At 43.7% G+C, this 18,930-nt stretch overlaps 1 protein-coding gene across 2 annotated transcripts in view; it reads right to left on the bottom strand.

Annotated features, from left to right (window-relative positions):
* The window catches only part of EPC2 (enhancer of polycomb homolog 2), a 51,788-nt gene extending 33,222 nt beyond the window's left edge, over positions 1–18,566 (bottom strand). The window contains exon 1 of one of the 2 annotated variants that reach the window (XM_081871476.1): positions 18,144–18,566. In XM_081871476.1, coding sequence (XP_081727602.1) covers positions 18,144–18,296 — 153 coding nt within the window. In that variant the 5' untranslated portion in view covers positions 18,297–18,566. The remainder of the gene's footprint in view (positions 1–18,143) is intronic. The other variant, XM_081871475.1, reaches the window with a different exon arrangement.
* Positions 18,567–18,930: the final 364 nt, after the last annotated feature.

Below are 18,930 nucleotides of genomic sequence, written 5' to 3'. Positions count from 1 at the left end.
CACCAGTGAAAAAAAGGGGGGGTATTTTTATTTTCTGCTGGTGTTGATATTGTTGGTTCCCCCTAAACAGCTTTCTTCCATATTAAAAAGAATGCTTTTTAATTTAAAGGAGACTAACCTAGACAGCATCTTAAAAAGCAGAGACATCACCTTGCTGACAAAGGTCCATATAGTTAAAGCTATGGTTTTCCCAGTAGTGATGTATGGAAGTGAGAGCTGGACCATAAAGAAGGCTGATTGCTGAAGAATGGATGCTTTTGAATTATGGTGCTGGAGGAGACTCTTGAGAGTCCCATGGACTGCAAGAAGATCAAACCTATCCATTCTGAAGGAAATCAGCCCTGAGTGCTCACTGGAAAAACAGATCCTGACGCTGAGGCTCCAATACTTTGGCCACCTCATGAGAAGAGAAGACTCCCTGGAAAAGACCCTGATGTTGGGAAAGATGGAGGGCACAAGGAGAAGGGTGCAACAGAGGACAAGATGGTTGGACAGTGTTCTTGAAGCTACTAGCATGAATTTGACCAAGCTGCGGGAGGCAGTGGAAGACAGGAGTGCCTGGCGTGCTCTGGTCCAAGGGGTTCACAAAGAGTCAGACACGACTAAACAAATTAACAACAGAAACAATCTTTTTGCTTGCTTGTCCTCCCTCCCTTCTATAAAAAGGGAAAGATTGGTGGGATGAGGGTTGGGCCTTTCAGGGGGGAATGGGAGAAGATTGAGCTGGCTGCCTTATGCTGAAATGGGAGATTGGGTACTGTGTAAGAATGATGGGGAGGGTGTTTTTCAGAAAGCAGTGAAAGCGAATGTGTGTCTATTCACAAGCAAGCCCTACTGAACTCAATGGGGCTCATTCCCAAGAAAGTAGAAGTAAGCTTAGTTGAACTCAGTGGGCTTATGCATGCACAGATTTCACTTACACCTCTGAGTGGGGAAGCAGACGCAACTTGACTAGTAAATCACTTAAACTACTCATAAATTAGTTGAAAATATATTAAATATAATATATGGAAGTTTCTTTAATATTTTCATTAAATCTACTACTTCCTTACATTTTAAGGCACTCCACCGCCAAAGGGAGCCTCGTCAAGGCCCTCTGCTGCTGTGGGGTGCTGTGCTGTGTGGCACACCCTCCGTCACTGCAGGAAGGTATGCCAGGACCCTCTGCCCCTCAGGGAGGCCCAGCAAGGCCCTCCGTCACTGCAGATATATATTGTGATATATCAAGATATCATGATATTTAGATGGTGATATATCATAATGTTGAAAACTAGATATCATCCAGCCCTATTTGCAGGGGGCATGAAAGTGCTCTTCCACCAACTCCCTTCTTCTTGAGCACTTCTTAATAGCAAACCATACAGAACATGTAGCCAAACCCCACCTTAAGCCTCCACTAATCAGGTGAAACTGTGAGCAGTTAGCTTACCCAGAAAATTCTGAAGGCATGGGCTGAAGGAAGCAAACCAATTCTAACGCTCAGTACAGAAGCAAAACATCCAAGCCCTAAGATTTTATATGGAGCCCTCCAAGCCATAGTGATGGGCTTGCAACCAAACTAGGGCCAGATAGACAATTCAAGGAGAAGGTACAGAACTGATTCTTAGGCCCTAGCTAAGTAGTGGAAACTGTGTCTGCACACAAAGCAGTGAGGATCCTCATCTCTCAGGTACAAACAACCTAATAGGAAAGCTCTGTCAATGTTAAGAATAGCCAGGGAATTAGAATTTACATGTAAGTACTTCAATTTCATATTATTAATCCTGCCTGAATGTGTAGGATATAAATATTTTAATAAATACGTTAAAGGACACAGTTTCTAGTTGTGTGCAGCAAGGAGCTTCTGGTCCTTTTCAACAGGAGTTAGAGCAGGGGTCAGCAACCTTTTTCAGCCGTGGGCCGGTCCACCGCCCCTCAGACCGTGTGGTGGGCCAGACTATATTTTGGGGGAAAAGCGAACATATTCCTATGCTCCACAAATAACCCAGAGATGCATTTGAAATAAAAGGACACATTCTACTCATGTAAAAACATGCTGATTCCCAGACCGTCCGTGGGCCGGAATGAGAAGGCGATTGGGCCGCATCCAGACCATAGGCCTTAGGTTGCCTAACCCTGAGTTAGAACAAAATAAAAAAATTCCTTCCAGTAGCACCTTAAAGACCAACTGAGTTAGTTCTAGGTATGAGCTTTCGTGTGCATGCACACTTCTTCAGATACACACTGTGTATCTGAAGAAGTGTGCATACTGTGTATCTGAAGAAGTGTGCATGCACACGAAAGCTCATACCTAGAACTAACTCAGTTGGTCTTTAAGGTGCTACTGGAAGGAATTTTTTTATTTTGTTTTGACCATGGCAGACCAACACGGCTACCTATCTGTAACCTGAGTTAGAAGTTCACTACAAAAAGCAGGCAGTGGCTGAGGTGGTAGAATAGGGCACAGGAACTCTGGGGCAGGAGGCACAATTCTTTCCATGGGAATGGTGTCTTCCTACATGACAGAGGCTGTAACTGCTGCATTCCATTTGACACTCTCCACCCTATAATCCTTCCCCTGCGGCAAACTGCAAACTGCAACCTGCTTTTTCAATTTCCAATAAAAGACAATTTAGTAAAAATAATAATAGTAACATTTCAAACAACGTACATGGCAACTTCTTGCAGGTGATTAAGAAAGGTAAAAAATAGTGCTTTGTTACAAGCACCATTGTGAAGTTGGTTGCAATAAAGATGTTTTTTCTCACAAACATTCCACAAATTAAATCCACAGGAGTATTCGGTTTCCCCCCAGAATTTAAATGTGTTACAAAAGAACTATCAGCTTGGTAACTCCATGTTTCACCTAACCATCCTTCAATGTATGTTGAGTTTCCAGGTAGCAGGTAGTATTCAAATAATAAAAGAAAATTGCTTACGGAACTCACTAGGACGGGGACTCTTAAACTGGTAAAGCAAACCTTCCTAAATTAAGATGGAAAACTATGTTTTGGTTTGTATGAGGCCCCTTATCATTTTTGTAGCTTATGGTCTGAGAAGACAATTGAATCCAACTAATAATTTAAATACTAGCGTGCAGTGATCTCACAAAAGTTGTTTTTGTTTTGTTTTTAACTTGCAGAGAAATAGTTGCTCTGCTGATCCCCAAAATTGGTAATTCAACACAGGAACACATGTCACCAAGAAACACAATGGAATGAGTTAAGTGTCTCAAGCTGTTTTGAAGAACCACTGCTCTAAATTTTCAAGTGTTTTTTTTAAAAAGGAAATTCTCTCATACTGAATAGAAAAGAAACCTGTTCATGTATATAATGGCAGGCAGTAACTGTACTGGACAAGTGCAGAATCTGAAACCCAGTTGTGTTGTACAAATGGCATAAGTGAGGTAGTTTCTAATGGAAACAGTAATCTAAATCCAAATAACTGTGCAACCTGTTCCACATACCAATGGGCTTGAACAGTGGCCCTCTTTACTTCCTGGCAAACCTCTCTTGAATATAAAGAAATTTTGAAGGGAGTGTGTGATATGTATAGGGGGCAGCAGTTCAAAGGGCAGAAAGCATACCTAAACCAGGGCAGATAAAAAAATTAATGATTTTTTAAAATCGGATTTTTAAAAATTTAAATTGGATTTTTAAAATAAATTGCTTTTGGAGGGGAAATCTTTCTAAATATAGTTTTATATTTAAGTTACATTATAGTTCAAAGGCTGTTCATCAGGAAATAAGGATTTGTTTTAAGTTTTTCATGTGTGCCAAAATAAGGTGGGGGTTTTTTTTAAAAAAATGTTTAACCACATCAGTTAACAAACATGGATACATATGCTATAATGTTACTGTTTCAGTTAAATAAATTGTTTAAATTGTTATTAAGGAAATGATTATTTATATAAGCAGTTAACTTATTAAGTCTCACAATAATTTCATAATTATCTATCAATGTATTTCTAATAGTATAACCAAATCAGTAATTTTTGATATAACTGTAAAAACTACTCTGAAAATTTATTATTCCAAAAATGAAACCTTCATCTGGTTGTAAATATTAAGATTATACCAGCAAAAATGAGTCTTTCTGTAAAAAAATGATTTAAATCAAGTCTTACTGACTAGTGATTTAAATCGTAATTTTAAATTGATTTGATTTAAATCAAATCCACCCTCACCTAAACTACCGTAGTTCTTTGGATCATAACCATTGTCATTTGGTCTGTCAAAACTTAAGAAATGAGAGGAGCTATTCTGCAGCTAGCCAGATCTATACAGTCATACCTCGTTACGTCCGCTTCAGGTTGCGCGTTTTCAGGTTACGTCCCGTGGTGACCCGGAAGTACCAGAAAGGGTTACTTCCGGGTTTTGCTGCTCGCACATGCGCAGACACACAAAATGATGTCATGCGCATGTGCAGAAGCGGCGAATCGCGACCTGCACGTGCACAGACGTGGTTTGCATTCCGTTCAGGTTGCGAACGGGGCTCCGGAACGGATCCCATTCACAATCTGAGGTACCACTGTACAAGCAAGAGTCTGGAAGTGTGACAGTAAAAACAAAGCAAACCTTTAGCAATACAACTGCAGGTGCGGGGGAGCGGGGTTTAGAAACAGAAAAGTAGGGGAAAGGCAGATTGAATTATTTAGTATAATCAGGTCTTTAACGTCCCTTGAGGGACAGCCAAATTTAAATAACAATTTGACACACAGCTCAGAGGCATTTGCGAGCTTTTTTGCAGAGAAGGTCTTGTTGCTCCGCCATGACCTCCCTGCCAATTTGGATACAATAAAGGAACTGGAGGCCCCTTGACTGTCCTCGGGTCCAGTATTGGACCACTTCGACCGGATATCCCCAGCCGATGTGGAGAGACTCCTCCGAGCTGGAAAGCCCGCCACCTATCCTCTCGACCCGTGCCCGTCTTGGCTGATTAGAGCGTGTCCAGACGAGGTGCGGGCCCTCCTGGGGGATATCATCAATTTGTCCCTTGGCACGGGGACATTCCCAGGGGAACTGAAGGAGGCAGTGGTGCGCCCGCTCTTAAAGAAAACATCATTAGATCCTTTAGATCTATCCAATTACCGCCCGGTTTTGAATCTTCCGTTCCTGGGTAAGGTGATTGAGAGAGCGGTTGCTGAACAGCTTGGTGGGTTTCTGGATGAAACATCGGCTCTGGATCCATTCCAGTCCGGCTTCAGCGCTGGTCATGGGACCGAGACGGCTCTGGTTTCCCTAACAGATGATCTTCGTAGACAGCTGGATCAAGGCAGGTCGGTGCTGCTGATTCTTCTAGATCTGTCAGCAGCTTTCGACATGGTCGATCACGAACTTCTGGACCACCGCCTTGCCGACGTGGGGATCCAGGGCATAGTCCTTCAATGGCTGCGCTCATTTCTCTCTGGTTGTGGACAGAGGGTGGCGCTTGGGGGGGAATTGTCATCGCGCCACTCCTTGGTGTGTGGAGTACCTCAGGGTGCAATACTCTCCCCGATGCTTTTCAACATCTTTATGCACCCCCTCGCCCAGCTTGTCCAGAGTTTTGGGCTGGGTTGCCATCAGTATGCCGATGACACCCAACTCTATCTGTTGATTGATGGCCATCCTGACTCAGCCCCAGACACACTGACAAGATGTTTGGAACCTGCGGCTGGATGGTTACGTGGGAGCCGGTTGAAGCTAAATCCTTCGAAGACAGAGGTCCTGTGGCTGGGACGGGACGATATAGGATTGGGGGGGCAACTCCCATCTCTTGCAGGGGCACAATTAGTGCCAGCACCGTCCGTTAAGAGTTTGGGTGTAATCTTTGACACCCCCCTTTCCATGGAGGCGCAGATTGCAGCTATTACAAAGGCGGCATTTTTCCATCTCCGCCAAGCTAAGCAGTTGGCTCCTTACCTCTCTCGCCGTGACCTAGCCACTGTGATCCATGCGACGGTCACCTCCAGACTGGATTATTGTAACTCGCTCTACGTGGGGCTGCCCTTGAGACTGACCCAGAAACTCCAGCGGGTGCAGAATGCTGCAGCGAGACTCCTTACGGGGTCTTCGCTGCGAGATCACATTCACCCGGTACTATACCAGCTGCACTTGCTCCCGGTGGAGTACAGGATCAGGTTTAAGGTGCTGGTTTTAACCTTTAAAGCCCTATACGGCCTAGGACCCTCGTACCTACGGGACCGCCTCTCCTGGTATGCCCCACAGAGAAACTTACAGTCTTCAAATAAAAACATCTTGAAGATCCCAGGCCACAGAGAAGTTAGGCTGGCCTCAACTAGAGCCAGGGCTTTTTCGGCTGTGGCTCTGACCTGGTGGAACACTCTGTCACAAGAGACTAGGGCCCTGCGGGACTTGACATCTTTCCGCAGGGCCTGCAAGACAGAGCTGTTCTGCCAGGCCTTTGGCCAGGGCACAGCCTGACTCCCTCCCTTGGCAATCTTCACGGAGCTCTGGTCCAATGGTGGCCAGTGGCTTGAATTTAATTAATTTTATAATGAATGATTTTAGAGTGTTGTTTGTGCTGTACTTTTGTACTGTTTTATTGTTGTTAGCCGCCCTGAGCCCGGCTTCGGCTGGGGAGGGCGAGATATAAATAAAATTTATTATTATTATTATTATTAAACAATACAACCTCCTCACTCAGAATAATATAATGGGCATAAACTGTCTCCTGCTGCAAAAACTACAATTTGCTTATTCCATGCTTATTTAAAGAGAGAGAAAAGTTTCCAGCAATATTTTTTGAACTGGATCTTCCTCTATACCAGAGATGCTGTGTGAAAAAGTGAATATAATATAGCCTTTAATTTGCCATTTCCCCACTCACCAGGAGCTAGAAGAAACTCTCCACAGAAGAACAAACTGTATGTGACCCATGTGGAGGACTCTTGGTCTCCCACTTTGCAAGAAATTACAAATTTAGGGGCTATGCAGGAGGGAGAGAGGGGAGCAAAGTCCCACTGATAAGGCGTAAGGTGATTAATGCTGCACAATGATGTTTAATGCTACATTGTATACAACCTGTCTATCTCACCACCCTTCCACTGCATTATGCAAAATGTTCTCTCAGAGTCAAGGGTTTATCTTTGCATTTTCTGCCTTAAAACTCTCTTTACCATATACAGTCTACCAAAAATGACCCCAACAAAAACTACTGTGGTGATTGAAAGTATGGCTCAACTCATTCAGCATTCAATTTCTACTCAAAATATTCACAAGCAGACTACTCCTTACTGATTTTCAGATGTATACTGTTCCTGAATACTGAAGCTCCATTTCCACTTTCATGACTATTAACCACGGATAGAACTACTGTATTCTGTGATTTTGTCCAATAAAAATAAAACCTAAGATTCTACATTTTATTCTCAAAGTTTAGTGTGCCTTGTGTGAAATACAGTGGTACCTCGGGTTACGTACTTAATTTGTTCTGGAGGTCCGTTCTTAACCCGAAACCGTTCTTAACCTGAGGCACGCTTTCGCTAAAGGGGCCTCCCGCTGCCGCCGGTGCGCAATTTCCATTCTCATCCTGGAGCAAAGTTTGTAACCTGAGGTACTACTTCTGGGTTAGCAGAGTGTGTAACCCGAAGTATCTATAACCCAAGTAGTAGTAATAGTAATTTATTATTTATCCCCCGAGATGATAATTTATTATTTTTTATTTATTTAATTAATTAATTTATTATTTAACCAGAGGTGTTTGTAACCCAATGTACCACTGTACCTGCTTTTGTCTGTTTTGAACTGACTGCCAATATCACTGGAAGATCACAATACAGTGATACCTCTGGTTGCGAACAGGATCCGTTCTGGAGGCTGGTTCGCAACATGAAAGGAACGCAACCCGCAGTGGCGCGCCTGCGCACGCACGGGTTGCAATTTGCTGCTTCTGCGCATGCATGCGTGTCTGTGCATGCACAAGTGGCAAAACCCGGAAGTAACCCTTTCCGGTACTTCCAGGTCGCCGCGGGATGCAACCTGAAAAAACGTAACATGAGGTATGACTGTAATTTGTATTGAGAGAAATAAATACAATTAATCTACCCACTCTCTTCAGGCTGTTAATAATCTTATAAATATTTGTCATACCCTTTATTGGCTGTAATTTTACTATAAGTAAAAAGCACCAAAAGCTTTCAGGTGAGGTGCACCAAACCCCTGTTTATCTTAGCTTCTCCCTGTTGTGCTTTTTCCAGTTATACAGCAGATTTTTTTTTCTGGGAGGGCAAGTGGGGGAGACATCAAGCATAAATGTACAAAATATTAAAAGTGTGACCACACTGTGGACTACAGCTAGATTTTCTCTAGAGGAGGAACAGAGATCCAGCAGGCACACCAGTGGAGAAAGAGAAAGAGACTGCACTGTTCACACCAAAACCACCTTCCATGATGTTACAGATTGCCCCCCCCCCATCCTCCAGAGCAGCTTTTTAGGGAACATGGAGTGGGGGAATGAGTAAAAATGGTTACTCCACTCTCTTCTTCCAGCACAGGCAGAACTCTACTGAGTGCAAGCCTGGATCCAGCACCATTAGATTTACAGAATGTCACAATGCTATTGGTGTTTTATTTTCTGTCCTTTCCCTAATACAGTCATACCTCAGGTTGAAGCACCATATTTTTCACTCTATAAGATGCACCCGACCATAAGACGGACCTAGTTTTTAGAGGAAAACAAGAAACAAGAAAGCAACGCAAAGCCTCTTGAGCGAAGAGGCAGGAGCACTCCGGCTGCGCTCAAGAGGCTTTGCAGGGCTATCTCTGAAGCCAGGAGAGCAAGAGGGATTGGTGTGCACCGATCCCTCTTGCTCTTCTGGCTTCAGCGATAGCTGCGCAGCCTGCATTCCCTCCATAAGACACACACACATTTCCCCTTACTTTTTAGGAGGGGGAAAGTGTGTCTTATAGAGCGAAAAATACGGTAGCTTCGGTATAAGTATTTTCGGGTTGTGCGCTGCAGCGACCCAGAAGTAACGGAGCGCGTTACTTCCGGGTTTTACCGCTCGCGCATGTGCAGATGCGGCAAATTGCAACCCACGCACATGCAGACACGGGTTGTGTTCGCTTCTGGATGTGAACGGGGCTCCAGAACAGATCCTGTTCGCATCCAGAAGTACAACTGTAACCTTTTAGCACCGACCCCTCCCCCTTTTTCATTGCCAAAGCTTGGAAACTTCTTTATTAACACCTCTGTTCCTTTTTCTTTTTATGTAATAAAAAGCAAAGGTGTAGAGAAGGGAAAAGGCAGGACACAGGGGAGGGGGTGTAAAGGGAGGGAGGATATAGGTCAGATTGAAATGCCTATATCAGGGGTCAGCAAACTTTTTCAGCAGGGAGCACCCGGTCCACTGTCCCTCAGACCTTGTAGTGGGCCAGACTATATTTTGAAGAAAAAAATGAACAAATTCCTATGCCCCACAAATAACCCAGAGATGCATTTTAAATAAAAGCACACATTCTGTTCATGTAAAACCACGCTGATTCCTGAACCGTCCGTGGGCCGGATTTAGAAGGCGACTGGGCCGCATTCGGCCCCCGGGCCTTAGTTTGCCTACCCATGGCTTATATACTTGGAAACACTTCCCAGCTCAGAAAGTTGTTCTAGGAACAAAGATCTAGTTACTACCAACAGTACAACCAGCCCCAAAGCAGAAATGACATTGTGGGCAAAGAATTCAATATAAGAGGCCCATCTGGAATAAGAGAAATTTGGAAATTGCAGTCTACAGAAGGATGCATGTTCAAATACAGAAAGCATACTAAGCTCCTCAGTCCATTGTACCACCACTGGCAAAGATTTGGCATTTTCAGTAAGCTCTCTACTGTGACCCCAAGATCTCTTTCCTCAACAGTTACAGCCACTTTTGACATCCTCAGTTTATGAGACATTATTTTGGTTTATTTATTTGTTTAATGTGCTCGAGGTTACATTGAATCTAATGTACTAATTGGTTCCTAGTCAACCAATTTGAAAAGGTCGTTTGGGAGTCTTCCACAGCCAGCACATCCTGAATAATTCTGTGCAATCAATAAATTATATTTATTTCATCCTACTCCAGATCACTGATTAATAACTACCGTAGAATTATTCCAAATTTAGATTCTTGGGGAACTCCATTGTTAACTTCCCTCTAATGCAAACCACCTGTTGATTTATTCAACTCCCTTTTTAAGCAGTTACTGATAAAAATTGCTTAGAAACTCTGTAATTTTTCAAAATATATTTAAATCCAAATTTAGCCTTTATCTACCAAATCATTCTAATTTCACGTCTACTGACACTATCTAAAAATTATCTAAAATCTAGTGAAGCAATATTTTCTGTTGCAGAAAAAAAATAATAATTCTGTGTCGTCTAACATAGCGTAACGTAACGTAACATTACGTTACATTTCTGTCCTTTGCAGTACTATCAGTTTACACGGGCAAGCATGATAGGAAATGTGGTTCATGTAAGGCCAAAGGTTCCCAACTGTTTCTGTCTCAAAATCTTGTGTCACTCCACTTGAGTCTTCAAAATCATTTCCTCAAAACCATCAACTCTTCTACAATGAAAATTGGTGTAAATAGTTCATTTAGCTTCTATAGAGTCTCCCTGTCATCTTTCAATACTCCTTCCCCCCCATAGCTATCTAATAGTCCCATTGGCTGTGTGACTGATTTCCTGTTTCAGACTATTAAAATTTTTATTTATTTATTTCATATTAATATCAAGATTTGGTTCATACCATAAGATAACAGTAAGAATACTAGCATCAAAGAGTGTGGCTGCAGTCGTAAGCAACTAGTAACATGTAATAACTGGTGGCTATGACTTTGCATCCTCATTCACAACACACTTCATATCTAGACAGTTAAACAGAGCTTGGATGAGCATGTACATCCAGGTGCATTTCCACATGTGTGCAAGCTAGGCTATATGTATATATTTCTTTTTACAGAATCAAGGCATTTGACTTGCTCAATAATGGTTTACTCTACCATCAATTACCCTTCATATGCCCGAGTTTGTGCTTCCCACCCCCACCTTTATTTTAAGAAAATTCACCCTTTAAGATTAAAAGGACTGACTGCATTAGGTCTTCTGGAAAATTCTCAATTTGCACTGAAGTTAAATATGATACTACTATGGCCACAGTATCCAAATGGTTTGGCAATGCTTAGACCTCATAGCAGATCCTCATCAACATTAACAATGCAATCCTATGCTCACTCACCTTCCACTGAACTCAGTGGGGATTACTTCTGAGCAGACATATCTAGAACTGCATTGTTAGTAAATCAAAAGTCATCTTTCTTCTTGATAGCTCCATGGTCACTGCTGCAATCATCTGCAAATCTATTGGACAATATATCCCATTAAACACACTGGGACTTCATTATGAGGAAACACGCACAGGACTGGGCTGAAACTATCACAGTTACAAAGCCAAGCAAGGTCCGGGATGGTTTCAAACTGATGGGGACTGAGTGTTCAGATTCCTGCATTGCAGGGGGTTGGACTAGATTACCCTTGGGGGTCCCCTCCAAGTTTCAACTCTACAATTCTATGATACTCCAAGATGCACTTACTTTTGCTTTAGGTGCATCTGTGTCAAGTGTTGTCTCCTTTGCTCAAACTAAAGAGGAAAATCTTTTACGTAATCCACTGAACTGATTAAATTCAGTCACTGTTGTTGCATTCCCATTAGGCTAAATCAAAAGACCAAGTTCTAGAAAGCTGAAGTCACTTGGGCTGTTTCACACACTCTAAAACCCTCCAAGCAGAATGCAAACCCTGGGGAGGAAATCAGATCTGAATATGGCCACAGTAAGAGGCACTATTTCCCATCAACATTTGTCCCAACAAGGGAGGCAAACAAATGGATGGAAACATTCATGTGGCTCTCTACTGGAAAGCAGTGCATTTATAACAGGTGTGTTGATAGTTCCTGTCTCTGGGCTGTGTTCACACTCTGAAAACCTTTTCAGAATATCTGAACACAGCATTTTGTATAGCTGAAACTGGACTAAAACTTGATTTCAAAGTGTGTAAACTCCATTATTTATTAGCTTAAGAAACTTACACAGCTATCTTCAGTTTGCGTTAGCAAAGACAATAGAATACAGTGGTACCTCAGGTTACATATGCTTCAGGTTACATACGCTTCAGGTTACAGACTCCGCTAACCCAGAAATAGTACCTCAGGTTAAGAACTTTGCTTCAGGATGAGAACAGAAATCATGTTCCGGGGCGCGGCGGCAGCGCAAGGCCCCATTAGTTAAAGTGGTGCTTCAGGTTAAGAACAGTTTCAGGTTAAGAACGGACCTCCAGGACGAATTAAGTACTTAACCTGAGGTACCACTGTATAGGTTTAGGCAATGGGTAGGCAAACTAAGGCCCAGGGGCCGGATCCGGCCCAATCGCCTTCTAAATCTGGCCCGCGGAAAGTCTGGGGACCAGTGTGTTTTTACATGAGCAGAATGTGTCCTTTTATTTAAAATGCATCTCTGGGTTATTTGTGGGGCATAGGAATTCGTTCATTATTTCCCCCCCCCCAATATAGACTGGCCCCCCACAAGGTCTGAGGGACAGTGGACCGGCCTCATGCTGAAAAAGTTTGCTAACCCCTGGTTTAGGCTGTGACTTCTTGTTGAGTTCACTGCAAAACTACCAAGCTGCAAGTACATTTCTGTAAATTTCCATTGTATGTTAATGATTTAGGATTCTGCCATGCTGCTGGTAAATACCAAGAAAAGGCTTGTGTTCTAAGGCTTTAGGCAGGTTGGGGAACCTTAGACCCTCCAGATGTTGCTGGTCTACAAATCTCATCAACTGAGTCTGCATGGACAATGAGCGAGATGCTGCGATTGTTAGTCCAGCAGCAGCTGAAGGGCCCCAGGGTCCCCACCAGCTTTAGGGTGCAAACGTATCTGGGAGTAGCCCATCAAATTCAACAGCACTTACTTTTGAGTGGACATGGCTAGAACTGCACTGTTACTAAGTACAGAATACCACCTCCTAACATTTCTAAAGAAGTTTTTCATTCTGATAGCTGCATAACTGCTAAGAATGGTGATGATCATATGTGTACGTGAAATGTGCTAGTAGTTTTTCAAAAAAAAAAAACACACGAAAACAAAGCTTAGTAAAATATTTTTTAATCTACTATTTAATGCACAACAGTCTCTTGTGCTTTATGCACAAATTAGATTTTAAAATATGTATGCATTAATATTATCAAAATTAATGCTGCCTTTATAACCACAGTGGTGCAGCTAAAGGCTGGACCATAGGGCTAAATTCTAGGGCCTCACAGTCCAGCCCTCCACCAGCGACCACCTAGAGCAGAGAAGATGATGTACTAATTTTATTTGAGTGGAACGGCATCTAATTATCGTAGGTACTCAAGTGGCACTATTGTCATGTTCCACTTATACCTTACAATCACAAGCAACACTACAAAGTTAAATCTATTCCACTTCATGTTTCTGTGATTCTGTACCAGCAGAACTGATCCCTAAAAAAGCTATGCAAGTACTAAATAAAAAATAAAATAGTTATTTACACCAGGCAGGGGGAGAAGAGAGATACAGCACCTCTTTATTAGGGGTCCACCATTTAATAAGATTAATCAGTACCCTGATCCTGCCAAGCCTGTTGTAGAATTGGTTCAAACAATGTAATTTGGGTTACCTTGCAGCATTATCCCCCACTTTAAAGAACAACAAGAGTATACACAGTCTAGTTATAAACTCTGTCAACCCACTCCCACACTATTTTAAGACCATTTATAGTAGCACTGTGCTCATCATCATCAATGGCAATTATAAGCAAAACTGACTGAAATGTGACTGAAATGTTTTCCACGTACAACTGCATGAAAGAAATAAAACTGAGGTTACTTTATAATGCCTCACTGCATGTATAAAAAGGTAAAGGGACCCCTGACCATTAGGTCCAGTCGTGGCCGACTCTGGGGTTGTGGCGCTCATCTCGCTTTACTGGCTGAGGGAGCCGGCGTACAGCTTCCGGGTCATGTGGCCAGCATGACTAAGCCGCTTCTGGCGAACAAGAGCAGCGCACGGAAACGCCGTTTACCTTCCCGCCGGAGCAGTACCTATTTATCTACTTGCACTTTGATGTGCTTTCGAACTGCTAGGTTGGCAGGAGCAGGAACCGAGCAACGGAGTGCACCCCGTTGCGGGGATTCGAACTGCTGACCTTCTGATCGGCAAGTCCTAGGCTCTGTGGTTTAACCCACAGTGCCACCTGCGCCCCACTGCATGTATATATCCACCCTATTACATCAGAGACCCACTTGTAATAGTAGCCTTTATGCTTTTCTCAAACAGAAATACAGTAGAGAGCAACCAAGAGGATGTGAATGAAGTGAAATTCAATTTATTTAAAGTTAGAACAGCTTTCTTGAGTCTCCAGATCCTGTTGGACTATAAATCCCAACCTCCTTGACTACTGGCTATGCAGGCTACGGGTGTTCCAAATTGGAGCCAAACAACATCTGGGAAGACAAGGTTGAATAAGGCTTAGTTAGAAGTCCTATTCTAACATGGGGAGCAGATAGGCAAACACACATAAACATCACCACAGCATCAACATCAAGCAAGACAGTCTGGAAGAAAAAATCTAAGCATGTTCATTTGAACATGGGCTAGAAGCTTCCCCAAAATTGGAAATCCTGCCTTATTCAACCAAACACACATAGAACTTCCTTCAGATGTTTATGCTGAATGTATGATTGTCTGAAGAGCCTGCCATGCAGGGGCACTGTATCAGGACTTGCACGTGCCTCTCCACTTTTACCTCTTGCATGTTCAATAGGGCTATAGAAATGGCAAGGATACCATTTTAAGGATGGATACTGTATCCTCAAACCCCTTTTGTCAAAGAGGAAGAGACAGCACCTTGAGCCAAAAATATCTGCGTTCCAAAGAAAGAGAAATCCAGGGTCAGGCTTTTTTGGTGGCCACTCCATAGGAGGAAGTATGTACAGTGGACCTGGTGCATCTTTAATAACTAAGCTTGGTCTGGGCCAGGCATAGGCAAACTTGGCCCTCCAGATGTTTTGGGACTACAACTCCCACCATCCCTAGTTAACAGGACCAATGGTCAGGGATGATGGGAGTTGTAGTCCCAAAACATCTGGAGGGCCGAGTTTGCCTATGCCTGGTCTAGGCTAAGAATGGTTGGTTCCCATCTTGTCCAAGCAGCCCTTTCTTTTGTTTGAGCCACTTCCTCTCTACAGAGACAGAACCCAGCACCAGACTTGCATCTGCAGCCCAGCACAGAAGCTCAATGGGAGAGGTCCCACTGAAAAACAGTCAACCAGTGCCAGGTTTTCCTGACAACAATTTCATGGGGAAGTATTGAGAATGGCATAGGATACCAGATCAGAAATGGCAGCCATGTATAGAGGAACCCTCACATAAGAGTAGGTATCAAGATATACTGAGGGTTTAATTACGTCAGTGGTTCCCAAACTTTTCCCCCTCATGGATCATTTGAAAACTAAATAGTCTTAGTGGACTATTTAATGATTTTTAATGATGCACTGTCCAAAATGCTTTATGATTTTTATTTGTGTCTTTATTGCTTCTTATATATTTTATAACAATAACTACAATGCTAAATAAAAGACAATTAAAAATCAGGATGACTATTTAATGCAATGAATATGCCATCTCTTGTCTTTAGCCACAAATCCAGACAAGCTGTGGACCACATGAATGAGGCTCACAAGTGACTGGGTGGTCCGCAGGACAGTTTGGGAATTCCTGACGTATGTAAACATCTTTGTGGAGTTCATCAGAAGAATATGTAAATGTATAAATCAAATTAAATATTTGTTTCAAAGTTCATCCCACTGATATCAATGTGATTTTTTTTAGTAAGCATGGCTAGCACTGGGCTTGAAGCTTACTAACTATGCAATCCTATAAATGTCTACTCAAATAAGGCCCATTGCTTTCAATGTTAAATCCAAGTAAGTGTGCATAGGATTGCTTTAGAACATTAATATTATTCATATTTATTAGTTGCCTAAAGGCTGAAAGGAGATATATATCTTTTAAGTGGCAGTCTAAGTGGGCCAGATATCTGCACAAAAGACACTCTGGGTCATAGAGCCGTACTAGGAAGTAAGACTCACTAGACACGGTGGGACTTAGTTCTGGCTAAACATGCACATGACTGTACAGCAAGGCTTCAACCTAACCTATCTGTGAGAATGTCCGAAAGAGACTAGCGAATTTTGTTTTCAAGAGACATATTTCATATTTAACTGTAAATTATGACTGCTTTTCAAAAAAAACCATTAATAAAGGTTGTATATGTTGGAATAATTTAAAATGTTTTTATTAAAATTATACACAAAATTTGCAAAATTTAATATCCAGATTTTAAAAAGAATATTAATTCCACTTTCTACAAAGTGTAAGTTGCCTGTAACGATATAAATCTGATCTCTTTTAAACTAAACAACTACTGGAAAAAAGCAGTTAAATTAGTAAATATAAACTACATTATAGTTTGCTTTAAAAATACACATTTGCATTAATTCACTTCTTAAAAGGGTTAAGACAGTTGAAGTATTAACAATACTCAATATATTATAAATTATAATGCAAAAAAATACAATGAGGTCATAATCATGAGTTACCAATGATTACAAAGATGCCTCTCTGTTTTAACAGTCAAACAAGAAAGCCAATCACAAAGTGTGCGACCTTCTTCTAACAGTCACAACCAATCCAACACACAGTGGGCTGGCAATGAGGCGGAGAAATAATTTCATTGAAGAAATTTCTGAGGATACATTTACTATCAGCTCTGCATGCAAGCACAGCCACTTTAGAGGGGCAGCTTGTACACAGATATGCAACTCCAGCGTTTAAGAAAACTAATTCAGCAGGTTTGCTCAAGAAGCACAAATAATACAGACAGCAGGTGTCTTATCTATAACATACAGCAAAGGATTATACCTATACTACAAAAGCAACCTTAACATTTAATTGAAATCATAACAATGAATTAAATCAAACTATCACAACCTAATAGAGATGTGAACTAACAGAAAGCTGGTATTTCACACCTGCAGCCCATTACATACATTCAACCACCACAAACAACTGTCATCATTTCCAACATTAGTGGTCACTTACAGACACTTCTGTTGTGAATCATTGTCTCAATTACAATTCTATACACATTTATTTAGCAGTAAGCCCCATTGAACTCAGTGGTAGTTGCTTCTGAGTATATGCATGTACTGGATTGTGCTGTCAGTGTTGTTTTGGCAACAGAAACAAATCAAAATATAACGGAACAGTGCTGGATCACACAGATTAACGTAAACCATAAAAATCCCGTATTTTTGTTCTGCACGGCTCACAGGTTAGCCAAAGCAAACTGGCAGCGTTAAGCCCCACTTGGATGCAGAAATGCGAGCTGTCAAAATAATATGACAGCTTCCGAGTCTTGGGATATGGTCCATTCCCTGCGAGCTAAGCACATCACTATTTCATTAAACTCATACGGAAACAGAACCCTGCTTCCTTTCCCCTAACGTACATCTCTGCTATTTACCCAGCCAGATACAGCGCTGCCATCACTCGCTGTGCTGCTACGAGAGCAAATGTGTACGAAACAATATCTGCTATAAGGAAGGTCTGATGCCCTGGAATAAAGACACTCCGTCAAAAGCAAAGAAGCATATGGGAAACTCTAGGAGCGGCTGCCGTTTTAAGCCCAAGTCCGCCTAATGCACACAAACTGAAGACCAAACAGCAGCAGAAGACAAGCTCCGACAAAAACGGCCGGCGCGCACACTCTCCCATTCAAGGACGCCTTTTGCGCTTCCCTTCTCTTCCGCCAGCGTAAGAGCCTTCCCCTCTCACTCTCCCCGCCCCTCCTTAATCAAAACACTTCGCGAGTCCTGGGGACGCAAAGAAGATGGCGGAGCAAGGCCCCGCTTACGGCGCCGGAGGAGAATTTACGCTGCGCTGTTTACGCAGGACCCCATAGGGAGCGTGCGCCGCTGCGGCGGCGAGCGTGCGTAGCGGCGCTTGGTGAATGCCAATGGCCTATTTCCCGTGAGGGGAGGGGGGGTGGAGATGTCTGATAAACAATGGTGCCCCCCCCCACTTGCGCGACTCCCTTACCGATTCCTCCTCCTTCTCCATGCCAGTCGGCATCTGCGGCACGGCGCGGTTGATGGAGACGCAGTCATTGAGGTCGGGCATATCCTTGCCGCGGTAGATGGGAAGCGGTTTGGCGGCGTCTAGCGCCCGAGCTCGGAAGGAGAGTTTGCTCATTGTCTCCCCCTCACAATAACACCCCGGGGCCGGGCTGGGGGGGGGGAGTGTGTGTGAGGGGGGACCCCCTCACTACGGCCTCGCCGCCGCCGCCTCCCAGCCGCTCCCGGACCCGGCCCGACACACCATGGAGAGCCCCGCCGCCCCGGAACAGCTCCGCCGAAGAGCCGCCCGCAGCCCTAGGTCCGCGCCGGGCTCGCTCGATCCGCTCCCTGCGCCATGGCAAACATGGCGGACATTAACCAAAGCGGCCAGCGATCCCGGCAGCCAACGCGAGAGCGCGGGGAGAGGGAGGGGTGGGGAGAGAGGAGAAGTGCGAGCGCGCGAGCGGAGCGAGGAGGGGTGGGAGGGGGGAAGAGAAAGAGAAGCGGGGAGAGCGAGAGGAGGGGGGAAGGCTGCGCGCGCAGCCCCAGCCGGGTGACCCGCAGAGCGGGCTGAGGGATACGAGACCCTGCCGCCGCCGCCGCCGCCGCCGCCGCCTCGCTCTGGCTCTGCTTCCCGCCCCCACCCGCTCGCCGTTCCTTCGCCTCAGCGAACGCCGCTGCCGAAGGCGATAAAGCGGCCGAGGCGCTGCTGAGGGAAGAGCTCCAAGAGCGCCGTCGGGACCTTTCCTTCCCACCAGCAAACTTCCAAC

This window comes from Podarcis erhardii (genome assembly GCF_964252035.2).
Source record: "Podarcis erhardii genome assembly, chromosome: 1".
In the NCBI taxonomy this organism is placed as follows: domain Eukaryota; kingdom Metazoa; phylum Chordata; class Lepidosauria; order Squamata; family Lacertidae; genus Podarcis; species Podarcis erhardii.
This window is presented reverse-complemented; position numbering and strand designations above follow the sequence as displayed.